Source organism: Neltuma alba, unplaced genomic scaffold (genome assembly GCF_004799145.2).
Source record: "Neltuma alba isolate B1F8T4 unplaced genomic scaffold, ASM479914v2 tig00002133_pilon, whole genome shotgun sequence".
Lineage (NCBI taxonomy): Eukaryota > Viridiplantae > Streptophyta > Magnoliopsida > Fabales > Fabaceae > Neltuma > Neltuma alba.
The window spans coordinates 14,591-38,540 of NW_021632750.1; the positions used below are offsets into that span (position 1 = coordinate 14,591).

The following is a 23,950-nucleotide window of genomic DNA, read 5'->3' on the forward strand; positions in this document are numbered from 1 at the left end:
ACAAAAGGAAGAAGTAAAGAGAAACAGAAACAGAACGACCAGACCGCTTTTGTTTTGTAGGTGTTTTTCCTTTTTCATTTGTTTATTATTTTCTCAAAATCAGCAAAAAAAAAATAATCAAAATAAAAATGAAATGACAGAGAAACGTACTGTTGCCAGTTGCCACCATGCCGATGTCTGGGTCCTCCTGGCTTCCTTGCAGCCTACCTGACTCTTCAGAAGGGCCAAAACTTTACAGAAAAAAGATAATTTATATTAAAATTTGATTGCAAAATTCAATATTTAGATAAGTTTTGTGATGTGTTTAGTTTGGAAAAGATTGAAAATTTCATCTGCATATCAAATGTAAGTTCGTTTCACAGATCAATTCTGATGATTCTACATTTGCCATTTCTTTTGTTAAATTAAATTATTATATTTGTTATCCAAATCTTCATTGCAAAAAAAAGAAAGAAAGAAAGAAAGAAAGAAATAAAAGAAAGAATCGACTGCCAATGTACTTTTCAAAGGGAATTTCTTCCCGTTTGTTGGGGAATAAACAGAGATAGGAATAATGTTATAGACAGAAAAATGAATGAGGAAAATAAAAGTATGACTAACTTGAAACGTACATAGGATAATATACAAGTGACTCTAATAAAAATAATATCAATACTAATTAACAGTTATAAAATATATATTTTTTAGGAGTGGATAGCATTATTTTTTTCTCATACGTTTCTGATCTGTCGGATTCCTCGGTTATGAATAGTATGGCTTTTTTAAACATGATATAACTTTTTCTGTTCTTTAAATCTTTTTCATTGTATATTTCTTTCAATATTTCTTCACATTATTCAATAAAATTTAAACGTTATACTACGTAGTAATACAATTTCTTGAAACAAGGCTTTCAAGATATGTATGACAAAAAAAGTATACAATAACATATTCTTATAAGACTTGTTTTCAACTGAGTTAGTTTTACGGTGGTGTTGAAAATTAAAATATAATCTTAATTTTTGAGGAAAATTAAATTTTTTGGGAAAAATTAATTTGAAGATAATAATTACTGAAATATTTAACACTCCATTTTCTCCTTCTCTTATGTTAATCATGAGTAATTATGGTTTGGGATGGTAATTTAGTATGAGTGACGTTTGAGGAATGATCATTGGGATTGCAATGGAATGCGGGACATCCGAATGCCTCTTTGCTTTGGGAAAGTTTGGGCCCTAGCCAGTGGATGAGGCAACTTCCTCTTATTATTTGGACTTGTGATGTACGAGTAATTATGAGCATTGACCCGAAACAAAATTTTTGGTGCATTTTTATTTTATATTTTATAAATTATAATTGAAAATTTGATTTTAAGTCTAAATAAACCCTTAATTTATGTATTTGCCTATGGCTTTAGTCAACTACATAAAAAGGTATTTAAATACAAATCAAACCATGGTTTTAGAAGTAATTTTAAGTGTACAAAGTAAATATATTGAGCAATTTATCTCGATTTGTAGAAAAATACTTTTAAAAAGTATTTCTAGGCATATCTAAACACGGCCAAAGTTGGAAAAGAATGGTAAGAAAAGGTCCAACCTTAGCATTATATTTATGTATTTTTGTATGCAATCTTGTAATATGTTTTACAAACTAAATTTTGAAAATGACCTCTTAAATGTTTGAGAAAAGATTTATGAGATGTCTTTGCAGATTTAAATGATGTTTTGAGAAACAATTTGAGAAAATAAAAGGATTAGGTTATAATTATAAATTTTTTGAAATGTTTTCATAAAGATTTACAAGCATATAATTGAATGCCAACTTCTATTAGGATGTTAAATTTCATGTATAATGTCTTACTCCTTCCATTCCTTATTATAAGAGACATTTGATGCTCATGGCATGTTCTTATATATAAAAGACACTTAAAAGTTGTTTCTATTTTTTTGTGTTGATTTCCTATTTTACCCATATTTATTGTCTTCAACTCACACTCTCTCTTCTTTCCACTTCTCTTTATTTTAATAATTTACCATTGCTCTCTCTCATGCTCTCTCTCCTTATTAATGAGGGCATTTTGGGGAAAAAATTATACTTTTTACACATTGATTGTTCTTAACTAATTTTAACTTTTTTTTATCAACGTAATTCAGTTATTTATCTCTTATAATAAGAAACGAAGGGAGTACCATTTTTAAGTGAAAACTCATCTAGGAAGTAAGGGAAGACACTAAAAGAATGGGTTTAATAGCTCTATTTTCTCTTGTTGGTGTTGCACATGCTTAATTATGATATTTTTATACTTTTTGGTTGTCGTGGCCTAAGATATTATTTCAAACTTATGTTCTTGTGAAACTTCATTTATGTTATTATGTCACTTTTGATGATTTTGAGACCTAAAGGATGACTGACTAAGTTGATGGACTCTGAGATGATAAACTAGGACTTTTTTTAGGCCAACTGTTAGACTAAGCCGGTTGTTTCTAATCGCATATTGACTTGAATGAATATGCAAATCTTTATTTGCCCGAGCTTATGAATTCCCAGTTGTAAATGTTGTGGGCTACCAATAGTTATTCCCACCATGTTTTTCTAACATGTCACAAAATATCTATCAAGGTACACATTTGGTACTCATCACTGTAATACAATATAGAGCATTTAAAATCTGATATGGATGGTTCAGATTTAAAATTTTTAATATACAATTTTTTCAGTAATAACTTTATTTTTTAAAGAAGTGTTGGTTATAACACTAACTTTATTTTAAATTATGTATCTATTAAAAAAATTAATTAAAATACATAAAAGATTTAAATTCAATTTGGACCATCCAAAACCAATCTAAATGATTCAAATTATGATGAGTACTCCATACTCTTAAGGAAAAATGAGTAGAATTTAATTTCTAAGACAACATAGGGGTGTCCAAAGTTTGTTTGATGGAAAGTTTCTTTTTATTGTTAATTTATTAAGATTTACTAGGCAGAGAGAGTTTTTCTTGGTCCTATTTATAAATTATTTATTTTATTAAATTTTTAGTATGAGTGTACTATTTTGTCGTTCACTTGTTGTGTAGATAGTCATTGTTCTCTAAAATATGTGTATATTAAATATGGGTAAAGTTAAAAAGTTGTTATATTTTAATGGAGAGTTAATGCAGTTTAAGATTTTTCTTAATCTATATGAAATATGCTAAAAACGTTTTATAAATAAGATTATAGTTAATTTTATCCATAAGAAAGCATAAATATTTCATGGCAGGGCATTTAATTAAGTGGGGATGAAGGGTAAAAATTAGGCAGTATAATGAGAATGATGGGACAACTTCCCCCCACCACCACTACATCGATGAATTTGACGTGTGAGTATTACCCACCACACTAACCTTGTTGTGTCAACGGCACATTATTGAACATCCATCCATCCGTTAAACCTTAATTTGCCGTGGTCGATATATAAAGTAAGACCGAGCATGTTAATCAATAATAATAATGTTTGAGAATAGTGACAATATTTTAAGAAAATTATTACTAAATTTCAAATTTGAGAAAGTATGTGTTCCATTTGGATTTGACTGAATAATTAATAATTTTTTTTAAAAGTTTGCTTTTAATAATTTATTCTCTCTCCTTTATCATAATCTTTCTTATCACATTTTTTCACACATCTTTTTGCTAACATATTCATTAATTTCAACTAAATTTAATTAATTAATTATTATTCAAAAATTAATTAATTGAAGTTTATAATAAGAACTGGAAGGAGCAATATTTTTTAATAAATAACTAATAGTTCTAATCTCATTAATATAAATAATTAAAAAAGACTCGATACATATTTATTATAAATAATTAATTGTGTTAAGTTTTTTAATATTTCTAAATTAGTAATTAAAAACCCTTTAAGATGGATGAAAATATTGAGGGGAAAGGAAAAAAAAAGAATCTGTAAGGAAGTGGGGGGTCATGGATGATAACGAAGAGGATAGAGATTATGTGGGAGCAATGACAGGACAAACAAGGTGCGCACTAAGGCCTGCTTTGAAATTTCCGTTCCTTACATATATTCTCCGCACAATTATGGTTGTCAGCATATTCTTTTTAACCTCGTTATAGAGTACATCAATATTACAATTATAATTCTTTTAATTTAAGCTTACTAATAGTTATTATGAACAAATTAGGATAAATCTTACAAAATTTAGCCATAATTTCGGTTTTAAAATAAATTATGAATTTTTGAATCATTAAATTTAAATTTCTAAAGGCATTAAGTCCTATACTTTGCGATTGAGGTTAGAGGTTTTGTTTGAATGAATGGCAAGGATAGTGACACGACCCCACATAGTGTGTGTATAATTGATCGATATGCATATAAATGTAAGCGTATCAAACATGCAAATAAAAGCCAAACACGCAATAAACAAACGAAGCAGTCCAACAATCCCAAAAAAAAAACAAAAATCGAAGGATGTACTAAAGATGTTCCAAAGTCACCAACAAAGTTTGACACAGTTGCTAGATAATCGGATCCCTAATGGTTTGGATTTAAATTAAGAGGATATTTAGATGGAAATAAAACCATAATTTTAAAAGTGTTTTAACAGCATACGAAGTAAATATGTAAAATAATTTGTCTTGATTTACGGAAAAATATTTTTTAAAAGTATTTCTTGTGTGGTCCAAACACCCATAAGTGGTGCATATGAAAAAAGTTTTGTTGAGAAACGTAAAACCCACTTCAATGATTTTTACCTCTTAAGAAGATTAATCTCTAATTACTAATTGAAATATGCTGCATTGGTCTGAAAAAAATTAGAAAAAGACATTCCAAGGCCATTGGTTCATATTATGAATTTAATTTCGTTTGGCACGCACATATTTTTCGATTATTTTTTATTCTTTTTAATTTAAACATTTACTTTGAAAAGAATTGTCAAATTACATCTAATGACTCAAATGTTATAAATTTGAAGTTAAAAATACTAAAATTTATGAATACTTTTTGAGGATCAACTGTGTTGCCACTAAATTCACAGGACTTTTTTTTTTTAATCAAATTTTAAGAAAGTTTCTGATACGTTTTGAAATTTCATGTCCATAATTGTATGTACTTTTCATAAAATTTATTGGTATCTTTAATCATTGGATGTCATTGCAAGTCTTTAGATTCTCTTGATTTTAAATTCATAAGGTTTTTTTTTTTTTTCAAAAGACTGAAAGGCTGAAACAGGGACATGTTTCAAAAGCCACTTTAATTGATTAAACTAGTGAGCACTCTGATTTCAAAGGCATCAATTTGAATTCTTTTTATTTTATATTGGAAGAATCATATTATGGTGTACCAGGAGAACTAATATCATAATAGTGCTCCACCATTTGATTCCTTTTTTTTTTTTGGGATACAGACCATCCACTTGATTTTTTTTTTTTACATTTGTTTAATTTTTGATGTTGTCATCCTCAATAGAAATTTAAGTATTCTCAAGTGAAAATAGCAATAATTTTTTGAATGTTAGTTTTTATTTATATAATTTAAATTCATTACTTTACTTAAAGGGCACTGAATCACAATTTGATTATTGAATTTTGGCCACTTATTTTTAGATACTGATTAATGTAGTGCTATATGAATATTTCTCATACGCTTAAATTTTTTTTTTCTTACTGTTCACTCAAAATTTTAATTACCGAATTAAAAAATATTTTTAGTCAAAAATTATAAAATTACATAAATTTCATCACAAAATAATTTAATTTTGAAACAAACTACAAGTGCCAAAAATAAACTTAATCAATAGACAAGGCATGTGGTTGGAGAAACATCAATGGGCTCCATGAGCAAATCTTCGGCTTGTCTGACCGTACCATCCGGTACGTATAGCCAACGGGAATACATATATTGACCAACAAAGTAACAAAATCCTTATTTTTCATATTTTTTAAAATTAAAGAAATGCCATCATATCATAATATATACATTACACTAATTCTTATATTTAAGATCACAGATAATATAACAAAATCAGACTATATACACACTTTCTTTGATCCTTTATATTGGATATTTTATATGAAGTACTCTTGGTCATTTTATGAGTATTAAATATTTTTATATATGCGCCGTATTTAACAAAGGTAATAAAAAAAGTATAAAGTAATTGATGTTAGAATAATAATAGAAATCAATTAAATTTTTTGAATAATAGAATAAAAATATAAAAAGACATAGATAAGTTGATAAAGTGATTTATTCTCTTTTTTTTTTTACCAAATATCCATCAATTCAGAAATAATGGTTATTAGGTTATAACTCCTAATGGACTGACTTGCCGGTAATTGGCTAGTTTTTCTACACTTGGTTTATGGGTGAACCCAATTTTTTACCTAAAAATTTTATACTACCTCTGATTTTTAATACTCCTCCAGTCCTAAATATAAGACTCTTATACACACTAATATAAGGGTCTTATATTTAGGACTGGAGGAGTGTAAAAACTTGTTTGATTTTTATTTTAGTTCTAAATATAAAATCTTAATATATTTTGTTTCTCATATTTATTAATTTTTTTTAAAGTATAGTTATTGCAATAACAGTAGTTCTAACCAATACACTTGATTAACAAAAATATTTTAAGAAAGACAACACTATTTATTACAAATAACTAATTTTCTTAATCTACTCAAATTAGTTAATTAGCTCTTATATTAAGAATTGAAGGTAGTATCAAACAAAAAAAAAATGGTTATGGGTGTTTGGAAGTACCAAAAAATATTTTTAAAAAGTATTTTCAAGTAAATTGAGACAAAATTCCTCTTACATACTTATTTTGTATATCATAAAATCATTTTTAAAATTATAATTTGATTTACACCCAAACCACCCCTATAATATCTAAATGTGAGTTTTTGGTTTGATTTTGTGAATACATACAATGTTTTTATCTCAACTAGACTCGATAATAGTTAAATCTGAGTTATTACTATATTTGATATCAAATCAAATCAAATATGTTTATGAAAAAAAATAGAGGCGGCAAGTGTACCTGGTAGTTGAAAATAACCACCAACTAACTTTATATAAGAAACACGTGCTTTCTTGTAAGGCTAGAAGGGGGGCACCATCAACTCATTTGCTCTGCTGAGTCCGGGACTACATAGCCCATTTATTTAGTCCAGGCTTGGTCCTAACCGGCTAAACCAGCTCCTTCTAAAAAGAGAAAATTAATGAAAATTAATTGATTTTAGAAAAAAAAATACAATCTTTTAATTTTGTATAACATTTCAATTTATTCATATAATTTTAAAAAATCTTTTCGGTATCTTTAACTCTAACACCTCTTAAATGATGATTTTTTTATCATGATTTTTGTATTTTGATAAATTAAATTTAATATACCAATATTTGAGAATCTTCAGTTAACATTAAAAATTTAATATTAATATTTTTAACGGCACTAAAGTTTAAAAAAAAAAACAGAAAGACACTTTATAAAATGAAACAACCAAAATAAAACCTTGAATAAAATTAAGGAATTAAATTAAAGATGCATTTTTGTCATGATTTTATAAAGGTTTTTTTTTTTTTTGAAAAGACAAAAAGAAATAACAGTTATACAGTTACAATAAGATAGTGTATAGATAATATAACGAGAAGCATCTAAAACAGCAAATAATGAAATAACCTTAGCAAAATACTCAGAAAAGCGAAGGAAAAAAAATCCTGTCAAACTATACTTGAAAGAGACAAAGGCTTTGTGAAAACATGAATAAATTTTAAGGGGATATATTATGGATAAGGATAATTACATTAATTTTTTAATAAATGAAATTATTTTTTTCTATTGTTTTTAAATTTTAACTTCTTTACTTTGTGTAGCATAAACTGGACCTAAAAATAATATGATCTATCCCAATCAATCACCATGTCATTATATTGTATGACCTAAAATGTTCATCCAACCCAAAAGCTAGTGTCAAACTCAACCCTCATGTGTACTAGAAATTAATTACACATTGTAAGGATGCGGAGACGAGTTTTGTTGTTACAGATTTTGATGATAATAGATGTTGCCCAGAAACCTACCATACACATAAATGAGTACTTATATATACCAAAAAAATAGTAATTAATGCTTAAAAAAGAATGGTAATTGTGTGTGTGTATAGCAATTGTTTTCTTTTCAACAATTTTTTATTCTCGTGTATATATAGTTATAAACATAAAAGTTCAAATTAAATTAGTTGAATATGTATATCCTAAATGACTGTGGTTTGCATTTTATTATTTATCATTGTTAATTGCTACTTCTGATTCTTAATACAAAATCTAATTGACTAATTTGAGAAGATTAAGGAAGTTAGTTAAGTTAGTTATTTAAAGTAAATAGATGATGTCTTCACTAAAATATTCTTATTAATCATGTGTGTTTGAATTACCCATCAATAGCAACTCTTTAATATATGCAACAATTAAATGGGTTACTTGAGAGCAGAATAAATAAATATTGGAAATAAAATGGATTGAAATTTTATATTTCGAACAAATTAAATTGCAAACTATCTTTTATATTAAGGATCGGAGATAGTATAATATACTTTATATATAGATGGCCTATTTTTATTATAACCATAAATTACCTATTGTGAATAAATACAAAACAGTGCTCTTCTAATTCTCTCAGCAGTATTTTCTAAATTTGATGATCAAATCCCTACCTGAGAATGAGAAATTACCTAAACCTAGAAAAAGGCCAACTTCAAAGCACATGGGAGTTCATAATGGTTTCCATAATTTGCTCTTTTCCGCTTGTTCCCATAGTTCATCCATCAACCCCACCAATTCCCAGTTTTGGCCAATTCCAAGAGATTTTGTAAAATGTCTAACAAATTTGACTTCTATTTTTAATACTACTTCCGATCTTAATTATAAGACTTCGTTTTATAAGATCTCGTTTATAGATGATATCTTATAATCAGGACCGGAGGTAGTATTATAAACTTTTTACATTAGGAATGATTAAGATTTTAGTTGTTGCAGACTTTTATGAGTTGTTATCTAGTGTGTGATTATATTTATATACTGATCTTTTTTATAAAATAAAATAGCTTGCTTTTCTTTTAAAAGAAAAAAATTTGCTCACTTGTCAAAGCATCCACGTAGTTTACATACAATCCTCAATCCAAACTCAAATGATTCCTCGCTCAGATTGAACACCATCTTGCATCTCTTTGCCATAGCTGCTTATTTTTCAACAATATTCAAACTTTAAAATAATAACATTTTAACTGCCAGATTCTATGGTACGTATATAACAACATCGCTTTAATGATGATTTTGAGAAAGAGGAGGAAAATAATGCAAAGGAAACTAGGAGAAAAGATGAACTGTGAGTGACTAACTACTAATAAAATACAGAACTTATTTGAAAGTCATGTTAGCACACGTAACATGATTGAGTGATGACTTAAAGTGAGTTATGTATGACATAGGTTAATTTATTAAATGATACAAGGTTTAAAATTGAATTTTAACTGAGTTAAAAAGTTCAGTATTAAGTCGAGTAGTTAAAACTTGAAAGGTCAAAAAATTAATTTTTCCCAAAATCTAATATATATATATATATATATATGTATGTATATGTAGGCACTAATACTAATTTATTGAAAAGATTAAACAAAAAGATGTTGGGATGCAAAAACTAAGTTATCTAGTCAAATTATTTTCTATCCCACTTTTGAGTACCATAATTTTATTATCAGATTGATTTATACAATTTCTGGGATTATAAACAAAAAAGCTACTTCTTTTTTTTTTCCAGGTAAATATGATTTTATATACATAATTTTAATTTTAACAAGCTGCATTATTTATAATTACAAATAATATGACTTGTTTTTCAAAGCTTTGTTAAAACCCTAAACCCATGCAAGTTTCACTTTAATTTGTTATGGCTTGTTACTTATTACCTCCGATCCTTAATATAATACCTTATTTGATTTTTATTTTGGTTCTAAATATAAGACCCCAATCTACTTTCTTTCTCATATTTATTTTTTTCAAAATACTCTTTCTAATAATGGTATTTCTAACCAATAAACTTGATTAGCAATAATATTTTAAGAAAGACAACACCTATTTATTATAAATAACTAACTTAATTGTTTCTTTAATTTACTCAAATTAATCAATTAGCTTTTATATTTATGGATCGGAGACAGTATTATATAAGCTAATTGACTTCAAACAATTTATTATATATCTTCAAATAGGACAAGTCTGAGCATTCATATAAGTGAGAAGAAAAGATGGGGAAATGATATACAATTAGGAAAATGAAAAGTCCAAGGAAGTTTGTTTGATCTTTTTGAGTTCGACACTTAAAAAATCTAATCGTTGGTGAACTAAACGTCAAAGCAAAGCTTTGAGAGCCCGTGAATTCATTTTAATCACTATGAACGTAGATTATGCCAAGTCTTTGCAATAGAAAATTAAGAACCTTATCTGCATAACATTATCGTATGAGTCCATGCTACCTTTGGGGTCCGTCAAGGGACCAAAAGCAAATTTCATCCACTCATGTGACATCCCTATCTATTTGGGAAAAGCCACTAGCTTTGGTCATCAGCCACTATTTCACACGAGCCTCTCTTTTACTTACTTCTCACTCTCATCTGCCCAGTGTCTCAGACACTAAGGACCCAATCTGCGATTCGGGTTGAACCCATTTCGAGCGCTTCAGCTTTAGCCATTTTGCGACTGTGTTCTGGTAAGTTTTTGTTTTCTCTATTGCCACTGTTCTTTCTTTTGAAAAGGGAAGTTAAAGGGAATGTATCATCTATGATGGTTCGCGATTGATCTTGTTGACAGATAAACTGTGTGCAATACGATTATAACTGATTTCAGCAAATCCCACAATTTTTATTGGGTTGTTTGATGATGTTTTGTTTTGAATGTGATACATGAAGAAAAGGCAAAAGGGTATGGGTTACAAGTACTTTTTTACGCTGCTGATTGCTTTAGTAGACCTAGTTCACGAGAGGCACGCTTGAAATGCGTTCTATGAACGGTGATAGTCCAGAGCTTTATAGCTATTAGCCAGCAGAAAAGTCAACTCTTTATGGCTTACATTTTTTCTGTCAAATCTTTAAATCGTGTGAAACGACTCAATCTTTTGTCCTCATGTATGTTTTCTAATAATAAATGAACTGTACTGATATCGTTTGGTCTGCTACTTTGAATTTTGATATTTTATGGTACATGAAAAACTTTATAGTTCCGTATGTACATTAAATACTAGCAAATAAAGTCGGATGATCATGTGTCTTCTTTGGATGTCTTCTAAAACTACCCAGCTGGTTAGTAGGGTAAACAGGGGAGAATTGAAAAATCTGCTAAAATAAGCTAGATTAGCGGCTATTTTGAACAATTACTAGGTTCGATTATGCTATATATATAGTTGCTAGCCAAAAAAAGAGAGTGAGACTATGCTATAACTATATATATGTATATATTGAAAAATGTTGAAGTAAGCCCGAATTCAATTTTTTCAAAAAAAAAAAAAATTGATACTCTTGGCTAAGTTGGTTATATAAAGAAATTTGACTTGGCTAGCCAATCATAGTATCTCATTTTCTCAATGAATTATTTTCCTGTTGGTTTTATGCACTTAATCTGATATTATGCAACAAGGCATATTAAAGGGCTTAATAAGAACCCTGATGGGAATGTCAAATTGGGCTTTTGGAGGATTGATGATTAAATTTAGGACTATTATTTTGGACACTAGTCGCCTGTCTTTAATCGGGTGAGATTGGACAATATCAGATGAACATTTTTCTAGATTATTATGCTAAATCATTTCGTGCTTAATGCCAATAAAGAAGTTGTATTTAAAGTCAAATCTGATTCTTTACTTTTGGGCGGAGAGAATGGAGGTTTCTGATGGCTATACTATGTTAAGTGGCAGACTTAGCTACCCTCTGCATATCAATAATAGCTTGGCAGGATTTGATGACCACTTTTAAGAATGATCTTATTTGGGGCATCACTAATGCTCATTTGAAGAACAGCTAATAAATATCATGCTTTCAAACTTAATGCTATGTATCTTGTGTTCAATCTCAATTATAAAATCATCATGTCATCAACTCTGATGCTTTTTTCCTGGGCATGTGATTTCTCTTGGCTTTATTATGTTCAGTAAGGAGCAGAACATGGCACAGATTTTGGCTCCCTCTACACAATGGCAGATGAGAATCACAAAAAGTTCTGCCAATGCAAGCCCCATTTCATCAAAAACGTGGAGTTCTTTACTGTTTAAACAAAATAAGAAAGGTGCACCTACCAGCTCTTCTAAATTCAGAGTGTTGGCAATCAAGTCTGAAAATGGTACTGTCAACAGGCTAGAGAATCTGCTTAATTTGGACACCACTCCATTCACTGATAAGATTATTGCGGAGTACATTTGGTATTTCATAACACTTTCTTGCCCCACTCTCTCTTATACATGCTTGTTTTTTTCTTTATGTTCAACTTTGAACTAAACCTTATGGGTAGTGGTATTAATAATAAAACTGTTTTAACAGGATCCAGACATGAATAACGATTTCCGTTTTTATGCTTCTGTATGAGACCACTAATGTTTAACAATGTCATATTAATTTGTGAAACAGGGTTGGGGGGACCGGAATTGATGTGCGCAGCAAATCAAGGGTATGTTATTTCTAATGTTGTGAACAGGCTAGGGAAGACAATATTTCATCATAGTTGATATTTGACTAATCTCAAATGAATTTTATGTTAATTTCAGACTATACCAAAGCCTGTTGAACATCCCTCTGAGCTCCCTAAGTGGAATTATGATGGATCTAGCACTGGACAAGCACCTGGCGAAGACAGTGAAGTAATCCTATAGTAAGACTCTTCCAACTTACACTTATTTTGACGTGATTTTCTAATTTATACTATGACATTTTAATTTACCTTTCTTACTTTATTCAGTCCTCAGGCAATTTTCAAAGATCCTTTCCGTGGTGGTAACCATATTTTGGTAAGAGCTTGGACATCTGAAGGGGTCCAACGTTGATTTATTGAAATAGAATGCAAATATCATTAAGATAATGTGTATTATACTGTTTTGCAAAGGTAATTTGCGATACATACACCCCAGCAGGCGAGCCTATCCCCACAAACAAGCGGCACCGAGCTGCTCAAGTCTTTAGTGACCCAAAGGTCATAGCTGAAGTTCCATGGTATATATTCTCCTTGCTTTTGTTGTAATACACCATTATATGCATAGAAGAAAGGACAAGCACACCATTGTGTTAATGAAATGTACGCTTTTATGGGGCAATTTTTTAAAAAATATTTACCTACCATCACAAAGCTGCTTGAACCTTTAGTGACCCAATGGGCGTAGCCGAAGTTCCATGGTATATATCTCCTTGTTTTCCATTGTAATACATCATTACATGCATAGAAGAAAGGATAATGAATTGAATGCTTTAATGGGGCAATTTTTAAAAAAATATAAACCAACTATTATTTTGAAGTGAGAGTCCTGCATAAAGGCATGATCTTAGGAAAACCACCAATTGAGTTCAGCATTGATATTAGTAGTACCTATTTTATTTGTATTCCAATGCATATGGCATATCCCTTCTGCCAATGCCTGCTTTTATGTATGCATTGGATTTTTCCCTCACTTGATCACTTATTCACTTCTATGAACCTTAGGCAACTGAACCTTTGTTATTAACTGTTGAATCATTATCTTAAAGAAGAAAACATGCTAATGTTTTTTGTTGATTGCACCAAGGTTTGGAATAGAACAAGAGTACACTTTACTTCAAACAAATGTAAACTGGCCCTTGGGTTGGCCTGTGGGAGGCTATCCGGGTCCTCAGGTAATGTGTTTCGTACATTTGTCAAGTTTCATCCTGATTTATGGGATTTTGACAACTCTTTTACACGAATACTATCTAATTACTCCTTAATCTATTAGGGTCCCTATTATTGCGCTGCTGGGGCAGATAAATCATATGGTCGTGATATATCAGACGCTCATTATAAGGCTTGCATATATGCTGGAATCAACATCAGTGGTACCAATGGGGAGGTTATGCCTGGGCAGGTCTTTCTCATACCTTTCCCTTTCTTTTATCGCTTATGAATTTTTGAGTTTATTATTTGCCTTACATTTTCTTTCATGAATATTCCAGTGGGAGTTTCAAGTTGGTCCTAGTGTAGGTATTGATGCTGGTGATCATATTTGGTGCGCAAGGTACATCCTTGAGGTAATTCAGTCTACCCACTTGCAATAATACATGTACCGTTGGACCATATGAAACTGGAAGGTTAAGTTTTTAAATGAATTGGCTAAAGACGTTATGAAGGCATAATGAGGAAGCTTGATGTTTTGTTATTTGTGTGCTAGTTTGTCTGAGGAATGATATGCAATGCGATGTTTTTTCTCTCGACTAAAGCAGTACTGCAGTAACTATGTTGTATGTGTAATTTTCAACATCAGAAGATTGCTTTTACCTCTTTTATTTAAGTCTTTACACTTCTTCCCCAGTTGGATAGGCCAATGATGGACCAGAATACTCATTTTGCTTGTAACTGGACATTGTTGTGATCTTTTGTGAACTGAGTTATTTGTGTCTTTTCTTGTCATCATTTACTCTGTATCATCTGATGAGTTATGTGGCCTTTCTTCTCTGTTCTGGCAGAGGATCACTGAACAAGCTGGTGTTGTTCTCTCGCTTGATCCAAAACCAATACAGGTACTATAATGCTATAACTGACAGCAATTCTTTTTCACTGGTAATCATTTTAATGTTTTCGCATTTTGTTTCAATAGGGTGACTGGAATGGCGCAGGATGCCACACCAATTACAGGTTTTGGCCACGTCCCGATCATTAATTCTAATAGTGAGCCCTTGTAGCTTGCTAGATTACTAAGGTGCTGAACTTTCATTGGTTTTTCAGTACCAAGAGTATGCGGGAAGATGGAGGCTACGAGGTGATAAAGAAGGCAATTTTGAACTTATCACTGCGTCACAGGGATCACATTAGTGCATATGGAGAAGGAAACGAGAGAAGGTTGACAGGAAAGCATGAGACAGCCGACATTAACACGTTTTCTTGGGTATGACTTAAACTTGTTAATACATTTTGGTGGAAGATTAACAATTTAAAAACAGTGGAAAGTTGATATTCTTTGAAACACTCTTATAAAATCTAACTTGCAGGGAGTGGCTAATCGGGGTTGCTCAATTCGCGTGGGAAGAGACACAGAGGCGAAAGGCAAAGGTAAAATTGCCCATGATATTTTTGCAACTCGTAGTTGGTCTTGCTTAACATTAGACCAATAGAAACAATTTGGCTCCTTAATCTGTCTGCAGTTATGATATGTACTGATATGTATCATCCAACTTTTATTAGCTTACGCGTTCTGAATGATTGCTGATTCGACAGCTTTTTTGAGGTCATTCTGTGTGCAAAAGAATCCTTATACCGGAACTTGCGCTATAGCTAAAATCTGAAGGACCGGTTCAACCGGAGAATAGAGTTTTCCTCCACATCTTTTTCCCCAAGGAACAACCATAATGAAACAATTAGAAACTTGAGTCACTTCATTTCATTTCTTTTTTGGCCAACAAAGTGAATTCATTTCAAAGTAGTTCTCTCTTAATTAAGCGTACTATAAGGATTTCTGGTTTACCCCCGGATTGAGATGCATCTAGTTCCCACCTTTTTTGTTTTGTGAACATTTTACAACCTATGCATTGCAAAATCATATGCCTTGGTTTCTACCAAGTACTATTTTGATTTCTCCAAAAAAAAAAAATCTTGGCATTACACAGCCCCATTCTGTTTACTGCTCTCATTCTAATTGTCATTAGCTCCCTTGTTGTTCGCTTTGAACTTAATTTACGTCCAGAAACCGTCATACTGAGGCTGTTTAACTACTGGAATCTACCATTGTTTCTAGATTTTTATTTCTTTGGGTTGCCAATCCTCTTAATTGTAGGTTACTTGGAGGACCGGCGTCCAGCTTCAAACATGGATCCATATGTTGTGACATCGTTACTGGCAGAAACTACATTATTGTGGGAACCAACACTGGAGGCTGAAGCTCTTGCAGCTCAGAAGTTAGCATTAAAGGTCTAAGTCCATTGGTTGATGATTTGAGTGGACTCAGTTTAGCTGAGATTGGTTTGTTAAGTGCTGGAAAGTTCGTCATTGTCAATTTAAATTTGTGCAGAAGGCGATTTTGTCTGGACAATAGATGGGAATAAAGTTTGTCATCTTTGTTATGTGTTGTCAGATGAAATCCCCGCTGGACTGGAATTCTGATTGATTATATATTTAAATATGTTCCCAGTAATGTTTGCATTCTTGGATTGAATTCTAAGGTATTATTAATTCGAGATTTTGTATTTCGTGGCCTTAATTTTATGTCATCCTAGGGCACACATTGATGCATATTATATAAACTTTTTTTTTTTTTTTGCCAAAGCATATTATAAACTGAGAGGAGTCTTAAAATCATGAACATGGAATACACTTCCCTTTTGTTTCATTTGGAGAAGAAATCATTCTATGACAAAAGAAGAAAAGAAACATAACAAATCAGATTTCTGTTATCAATTTACAAGGGAGAAAATTGGTATGTCTGCAAAGTGCGAGGTTAAATAGGTTAAACGAAAAGGATATGCACAGCTTACTACTTACCATAAGGTCTAAATATTAATATTTGTTGCTATTGTGAAATCTATATATACAGGTAAAGAGCTGGAAGTCTAATTTGAATAAATTAAAAAAATTAGTTAAATTATTTATTTGTAATAAATATGTGTTTTTTTTTTTTAATATCTTACTAATAGTCATGTGTATTAGTTAAAATTATCAACTACTACAAAGATTATCTTGAAAAAAAATAGATAAATATGAGAGATAAAATGAATTAGAGTCTTATATTTGAAATAAAATGTCAAATTAGCTTTTATATTAAAGACGAAAGGCAGTATAGGTCTTTGTAGCAGTTTATAATTCTGGATATGAAACATAACAAAACAGCCATAATAGCTGCATCCCAACATATGTGATGTAAAACAAGAAGAGAATGGGAAGAGAGAAGCAATGGCAAAGATTAAAATAGTGAGCGAATGTTATTTTTTCTCATGTTTAGAGGCACAGAAGAAGTGAAAAAAAATGATTTTATAATGACAATTATTAGAATCTTATATTTATTACAAATAACTAACTTAAATTCTTTCCTTAATCTCCTTAAATTAGTCAATTAGCTCTTATAATTAGGACCGGAGGCAGTACTAATATAAAAAGAGACAATTTTGGTTCTCTCCAAAATCTAGAGAAAATTTGGGGAAACAAATATGAGCCATATGTGCTTTTTTTTTTTTAAAAAAAAAAAGCAAAAAGACTTCATTTTATTAATCACCGAAAAAAGTATTTATGCTGTAATAGGAAATTTATATAACTTCACAGAAGTAAAAGATTACCAAATCATCGGTCATTAGAAATTTAGAAGGATATGTCATATATTTAAAAAAGAGTACTGTTATTATTTTTCATCAGATTCAAACAAATAACATTTTTATAATGACATAATCATATTTATAAATGACGAAAATATGACTTTATATAAAATTTATCCATTCTATTTATAACTTTTTTTCATTCTTTTGGTATATAATAAACAATTATTTTATTATTACAATATCCAAATTTCGGTTTTGTAAATTAGTCATTCTTGGTCCTCCAATCAATCAGGCTGAGCCACTCAATCTTATTAATTTGAAAGAAGGATAGGGCATATATATAGAATAGATTTAGATAATCTCCCTCATCTAAATAAGTCAGATTTATTTGAATAATGAATTCCCCCTATTTATGAATTTCTTTTGGAAATGACATCATATATTTTTTCATAGGCACAGCAACATATATATCTTTTTATTAAAGACATTTATATTTAAGACATTATTTGGCATTAAATATGTGTATCTTTTTTATGTAAAATTTAAATCTTAGTTCGTCACATTATGTGAGACTACTAAACCTTTTCGTTAGACTTGATATTAATTATTTAAACTCACACTATGCTACAATTTAAATAGGTTGCCCACATAACCAAATGAAATTACCAAACTTTACCAATAAAGCCCCTCACAATGCAAAGATGAGTTTGCCTCTTACGCTGTGTTTGGCTCGACGGAAGGAAGGGTAGCTACCAAAGGGGAGGGGAGGGGAGGGAGGGAATTTTAATAATACCTTATTTTGTTCTAATAAAAAATTGACTATTTTAACTCATAAAATTTAAATGAATTTTCTCACTTTTTTATTTTGTTAAGATATAACTATATATATAATACAATTCACCAATTTTGATTTACAAGACACAGTCACACACTTATAGAATATCAAGATAAAAAGTCACGAGTGATAGATTTCAATCAGAGAAAAGACTTTGAAGGTGAAAGAAAATACCAACGACATCTTAGAATTAGAAGAAGAGGGAAAAAAAGTTTACAAATGCTCACTAATTTTGGAGACAATTATCTTAATAACCTCTTGTTAGATACTCAAAAGAACTCTCTTATATAGAAATGTTTGCGACTGATTAGATGTTAACAAATCGAAAAGGTATATAAAGAATTAAAATATTATCTCTCACCTCCCCTCCAAAAAAACCCCACTTTTGGAGGGGAGGTTAGAAGGGAAAGGGAGGGGCTCCCCTCTCCTCCTAAAAAAATTACACTAGCCAAACAAGGGGAGGGGAGCAACTTCCCTCCTCTCCCCTCTGAAAATCCCGTACCAAACATAGTGTTAAGTAGGATGTCCTAGTTTGGAACTAGGCCATGTATATGGAAAATTTTTTACTGGGAGAGACAAAACCTATTCTCGCTTAGAACTACATTTTTATTTCTAAACATGCCCTTATATATTAATTAATAAATGAGAAAAAAAATATGCGTATAGATATTCGGGAAAATGACACATAAAGAAGCTTGAAAATGTGAAATGCCAATTTGGAAAGCTAAGAAAATGTAATGACAGATTGACAGAGAGGGAAGTCCTTCTTAAATTGAAAATTGAAAATTTAGTAAAATGACAAAAATACCCTTTGTTTTTTAAAAAAAAAAACTCAACCCCTCACAGGGGTCGGCAGCTGGCAGCCACAGCCAGCCACTGGTGAAGTTTTTTTTGTCACAATATATATATTTTTGCATGGGAGAATATGGTTCAAAGTAGGGGCGTTCAAGGCCGGCCCGTCCCGTTGGTCTATTCCGGTCCCGATCTTATTGGGACAGGACGGATCCGTCCCGAAATTTTTCGGGACGGGACAAAAAAGTGACCGGGATGGGACGGGACACGGACACGGGACGGGGTCGTCCCGTCCCGGTCTCGTCCCAGTTCCTTTTTTTTTATTTAATTTTTTAAAATTTTTTATCCTATTTATATAATATCATTTTTTTCATATTTTTTTAAGATTTGAGACTATTGTATGGAACTATGGATATATTTATTTAGAGTTTTTATATTTGTTAATGATTTGAGATTATTGATGATTAGAATTTTTAGCAAGTTTTTATTGTGTTAAAAGCTTTTGTTTAGAGTTTTTAATGACTATTATATGTAATATTTTGAGCTTTTGTTTAAGAGTGCCCAAACAAATAAATAAAAAATAAAAAGATGTTTTTATAAGGTTTAACTCCAAAAAAATATAATTAAAAAAATCAGATTTTTAAAAAAATTAAAAAAAATTTTTTAAAAAAACTTCGGGATGTCCCGGTCCCGTCCCATCGACCGAGACTGGGACAATCCTAGGACGGGCCGGGACACGGGACAGATTTTCTTTCCCATTACTGTTCATTGGGATGGAACCGGGACGGGCCTATTCTGGTCCCAATCTGTCCCATGAACAGCCTTAGTTCAAAGTGGCAGGGGTGGGATTTGATTCCACAACCCCTTGGCCATTTGGGCCAACAAAAAGAAAGATAAGACTATTGGGTCATCAAAAATTTTTTAACCTTATAATGCAAACAAAAATATAAGTTGACTTTTTTACTGTGACTTCAGCTTATGACAACAATTTACCTGAGGATGACAAGTCGTAATTAAGAAATAACAAGTCTAAATTTGATATTAACAAAGCAACTTTTCCTGATACATAACAAGAAGTAACATGTACATTAATTAAAAATAACCATAATTTATTTGAAAATGACACGTCTTTACTGGAAAATGACAAGTCTAAACTTGAGATTAACAATGTGTCTTTTCCTGATACATAATAAGAAATAACATGTACATTAATTAAAAATGATCATAATTTATTTGAAAAGGACACGTCTTTATTGGAAAACGATAAGTCTAAACTTGATATTAACAAAGCAACTTTTCTTGATACATAACAAGAAATAACATGCACATTTCCAAATAATTGTTGTTATTTTCCACTAAAGACATGTCATTTTCAAATAAATTATAGTCTTTTTTTTTGGTAAAAAATTATAGTCATTTTTAATTAATGTACATACTATTTCTTATTATGTATCAGGAAAAGACACATTGTTAATTTCAAGTTTAAACTTGTTGTTTTTTTAGTAAAGACGTGTTATTTTCAAATAAATTATGGTTTTTTTAATTAATATACATGTTACTTTTTATTATGTATCAGGAAAAGTTGATTTGTTAATATCAAATTTAGACTTGTTATTTTTCAATTAAGACTTGTTATCCTCAGGTAAATTGTTGTCACGGACTGAAGTCACAGTAAAAGACTTAACTTATATTTTTGCTTGCATTATAAAGTTAAGAACTTTTTGATGTTTCAATGGTTATCTTCTCTTTTGTTGGCCCAAATGGCTAAAGAGTTGTGGGATCAAATCCCACCCCTCCACTTTGAACCATATTCTCCCATATATATGTGATGAAAAAATTTCACCAGCATTCACCACACCGGTGGCCGGCGGCCATTCGTAGGCAGTGGTTGCCAGCCACCGGTGAGGGACTGAGGTTTTTTTTAAAAAAACAAAGAGTATTTTTGTCATTTTACTGAATTTTAAAATTCTAATTTGGAAAGGACTATCTTTTCTGTCATTATATTTTCTTAACTTTTCAAATTGGCATTTCACATTTTCAAGCTTTTTTATGTATCATTTTTTCTAGATATTCTCTTATCAGAAGCAATTGTTTTTTCAAATTAAAACTAGAGGGTGCTTTTTTTTTTTTGGGGTGAACGGAGGGTACTTTTTGCTCACATGATTTTCGGCGCAAATCCCAAATTTGTTTATATTTTAAAATCTCAATATCTTCTCTTCCGATGTCCAAATCGAATCGAGCCAATCAATAGTCCAAAATAAAAAACAAATGCAGAAATATCAACTTTTGGATTTCAAAATAAAATAATGAAAATCTTCTCGAGCTACGGCCGCTGCCATAACTCGCCTTCTTCCTTGATTTCCCGGCCACCTTCACAAGCCCCTCCCCAACCCCCTCAGGAAACCATGGAGAAGCTTGCTGAAGATTTGAGAATGGAAATCCTTCTTCGCTTGCCTGACTTTAAATCTATCCTGCGTTGCAAGTGTTTATCCAAGTCATGGTACTCATTGATCTCTAGCCCTAAATTCACCGATCTGCATTTTCAGCGATCTTCTTCCCAACACGCCCATCGATTCCTTTACACAAATCCTCCAGAACGAATAAGGTCCATAGATATCAATGCCTCATTCAATGATCATTCTGCTACTATCGAGCTTGATTTCCCCTTATCAAACCATACACTGATATTAACATCATTACTTTCTTGCAGAGGCTTTCTGCTCCTCATGCTCGTCAAAGACCAACTTCTTTTTCTATGGAATCCCACTACAGGTCTCCACAAGCAGATCTCAAATCCTCCTCCGCTTCCATGGGTACCTACAATTTCGTATGGCTTTTGTTATGATGAATCCGTTGATGATTACTTAGTGGTCGCATTTAACTTCAATGATCCATCTTGGTTGGAAAGCTTTGTGATCTTCTCTCTAAGAACCAATTCATGGCAAAAACTTACTATCAGTGATAGTTACCAACTTCCCAAGATAACAATCCCTTTCCCAGTTAAATCTGGTTCTTTCCTGAACGGCTCAATTCATTGGTTAATCTCGTGTTGTGATCCACCCCAGGTAGAAGCAAAGATCATTGCATTGGATATAAACAACAAAGGATTTACGAGAAATTCCTGGGCCACCTGATGATGATGATAATTGCATGAACTATGATCTGGGAGTGCTTGGAGGATTCCTTACTATAACTTCTTATTACAAACACAACTCCTTGGGTGAAGTTAAGATATGGAGGATGAGAGAATATGGAGTGAAGTCATCTTGGACCAAGTTGATATCTTTGTCAGGTCAAAGGAAGATCAGTTATATTTTGCCATTATGCTTCACCAAAGATGGGGAAATTCTTGCCGTAGATAGTGGTATAGGATTATCAAAATGGAGTGACGGCAGTGGAAACCTACTAGAATATCTTGAGTTCTGGGGTTCGTCCACACAAATCCTGGGTTCAATATACTGAGACCATACATTCCCTCCCTTTGACAGCTAGTTTCCTCAGTACTTGACTTTCAGGTACTTTTGACATTCTTTACTTTTTATCTCTCGTGTTTATCGTTTTCTCTAACTAAAGTATATATTTACTATTTTAACATAGATTTTAATTTAGTTTTTTAACTTTTAAAAGCATACTTTTAGTTTTTGAATCTTAAAATTACTAATAAAAAATAATGATATTGAGGTCTTAATATTAATAAAATATTCTTAAATGCTAACATTTTTAATTTAATTTTCAAATTAACCATAATTGTTACAAAAAAAAAATCATTTGAGCCTAATGATTTTAGAGTTGAATGATTAAAAATATATTTTTTAAAGTTAAGGGGTCAAATTAAAACTTTATATAAAATAAATGACTAAATATGTGCTTCATTTTTTTTTCCTAAAACTAATTTACCTAACTTATGAATATATAATATATATGTATATGCTAATGTTATACACTTATACATAAGTATTTTATGGAGATTATGTTATATTTATTTAAATTAATTTATTTTTGACTTACTTAATATATATAAATTCGTTAAATAGTTCTTATATTAATAATAACAGCGATTAATAATGTCTTCTGTAAATAATTAAAACATATTTTTTTAAAGTTAATGGGTCAAATTAAAACTTTATATAAAGTAAATGACTAAATATATGCTTCATTTTTTTTTTTATTACCGAAGATGTAAGTAATGTTATGAACGAATTATTCATTGTAAATAGAAGTTATCAATTACTACTATCATGTAAGGTGGGCTTATGAGAAGTCGGTGCTGGCCTTCTGCATGACGCAGTACTAGCTACTTCTAATAGATCTACATGTACTCATCACTGGCTCCAAGGAGCCGGTTTTGCTTAATATCTCAATTTATTTTATTATTCATATTTATTATTATTTTTAAATTAATTTATCTAACTTATAAATTAATATATCATCTAATATTACGTACGGGTATTTTCAAGAGGTCATATAGCATTTGTTACAAGTAGTTAATTTATCTCACTTCTTTAATTTATACAAATTAGTTAAATATATCTTTTGGAACACAAATTCTAGTCCTAAAAAACTGATTATGTAATTTTTTTGTTGTTTTTGTTTTTTTTTTTTTCCTTTGGCTTTTGTAATAGCAGGACAGTTTAGCGGCCAGCCTTCATGCTCTTCAATCTTCATCATGATGATGATGGGGGATACAAAATGGGGCTCATCAATAGAGGGCGTGTTTGGAACAACTTATAAGTAGTTTATAAGTATTTTTTAATAATAATTTATGGAATATGAGACAAGATATGAGAAGTTTTATCTCAATTTACGTGAAACATACTTATATGGATTTTTT

The 23,950-nt window shown here is 30.7% G+C and overlaps 2 protein-coding genes across 2 annotated transcripts; both read left to right on the forward strand.

Annotated features, from left to right (window-relative positions):
- Positions 1–10,611: 10,611 nt before the first annotated feature.
- Positions 10,612–16,430, forward strand: LOC114717401 (glutamine synthetase leaf isozyme, chloroplastic). The gene is made up of 14 exons (XM_028902532.1): positions 10,612–10,753; positions 12,188–12,454; positions 12,660–12,699; positions 12,797–12,900; positions 12,988–13,036; positions 13,132–13,238; positions 13,805–13,892; positions 13,991–14,119; positions 14,208–14,282; positions 14,718–14,771; positions 14,849–14,886; positions 14,977–15,136; positions 15,240–15,300; positions 16,022–16,430. The coding sequence occupies exons 2-14, from the start codon at positions 12,201–12,203 to the stop codon at positions 16,159–16,161; spliced, it is 1,299 nt and encodes a 432-aa protein (XP_028758365.1). The 5' UTR covers positions 10,612–10,753; positions 12,188–12,200; the 3' UTR covers positions 16,162–16,430.
- A 5,094-nt stretch (positions 16,431–21,524) lies between these two features.
- Positions 21,525–22,253, forward strand: LOC114717411 (putative F-box protein At3g16210). Its single transcript, XM_028902541.1, has one exon. It carries the CDS (start codon positions 21,525–21,527, stop codon positions 22,251–22,253), a length of 729 nt encoding a protein of 242 aa, XP_028758374.1.
- Positions 22,254–23,950: the final 1,697 nt, after the last annotated feature.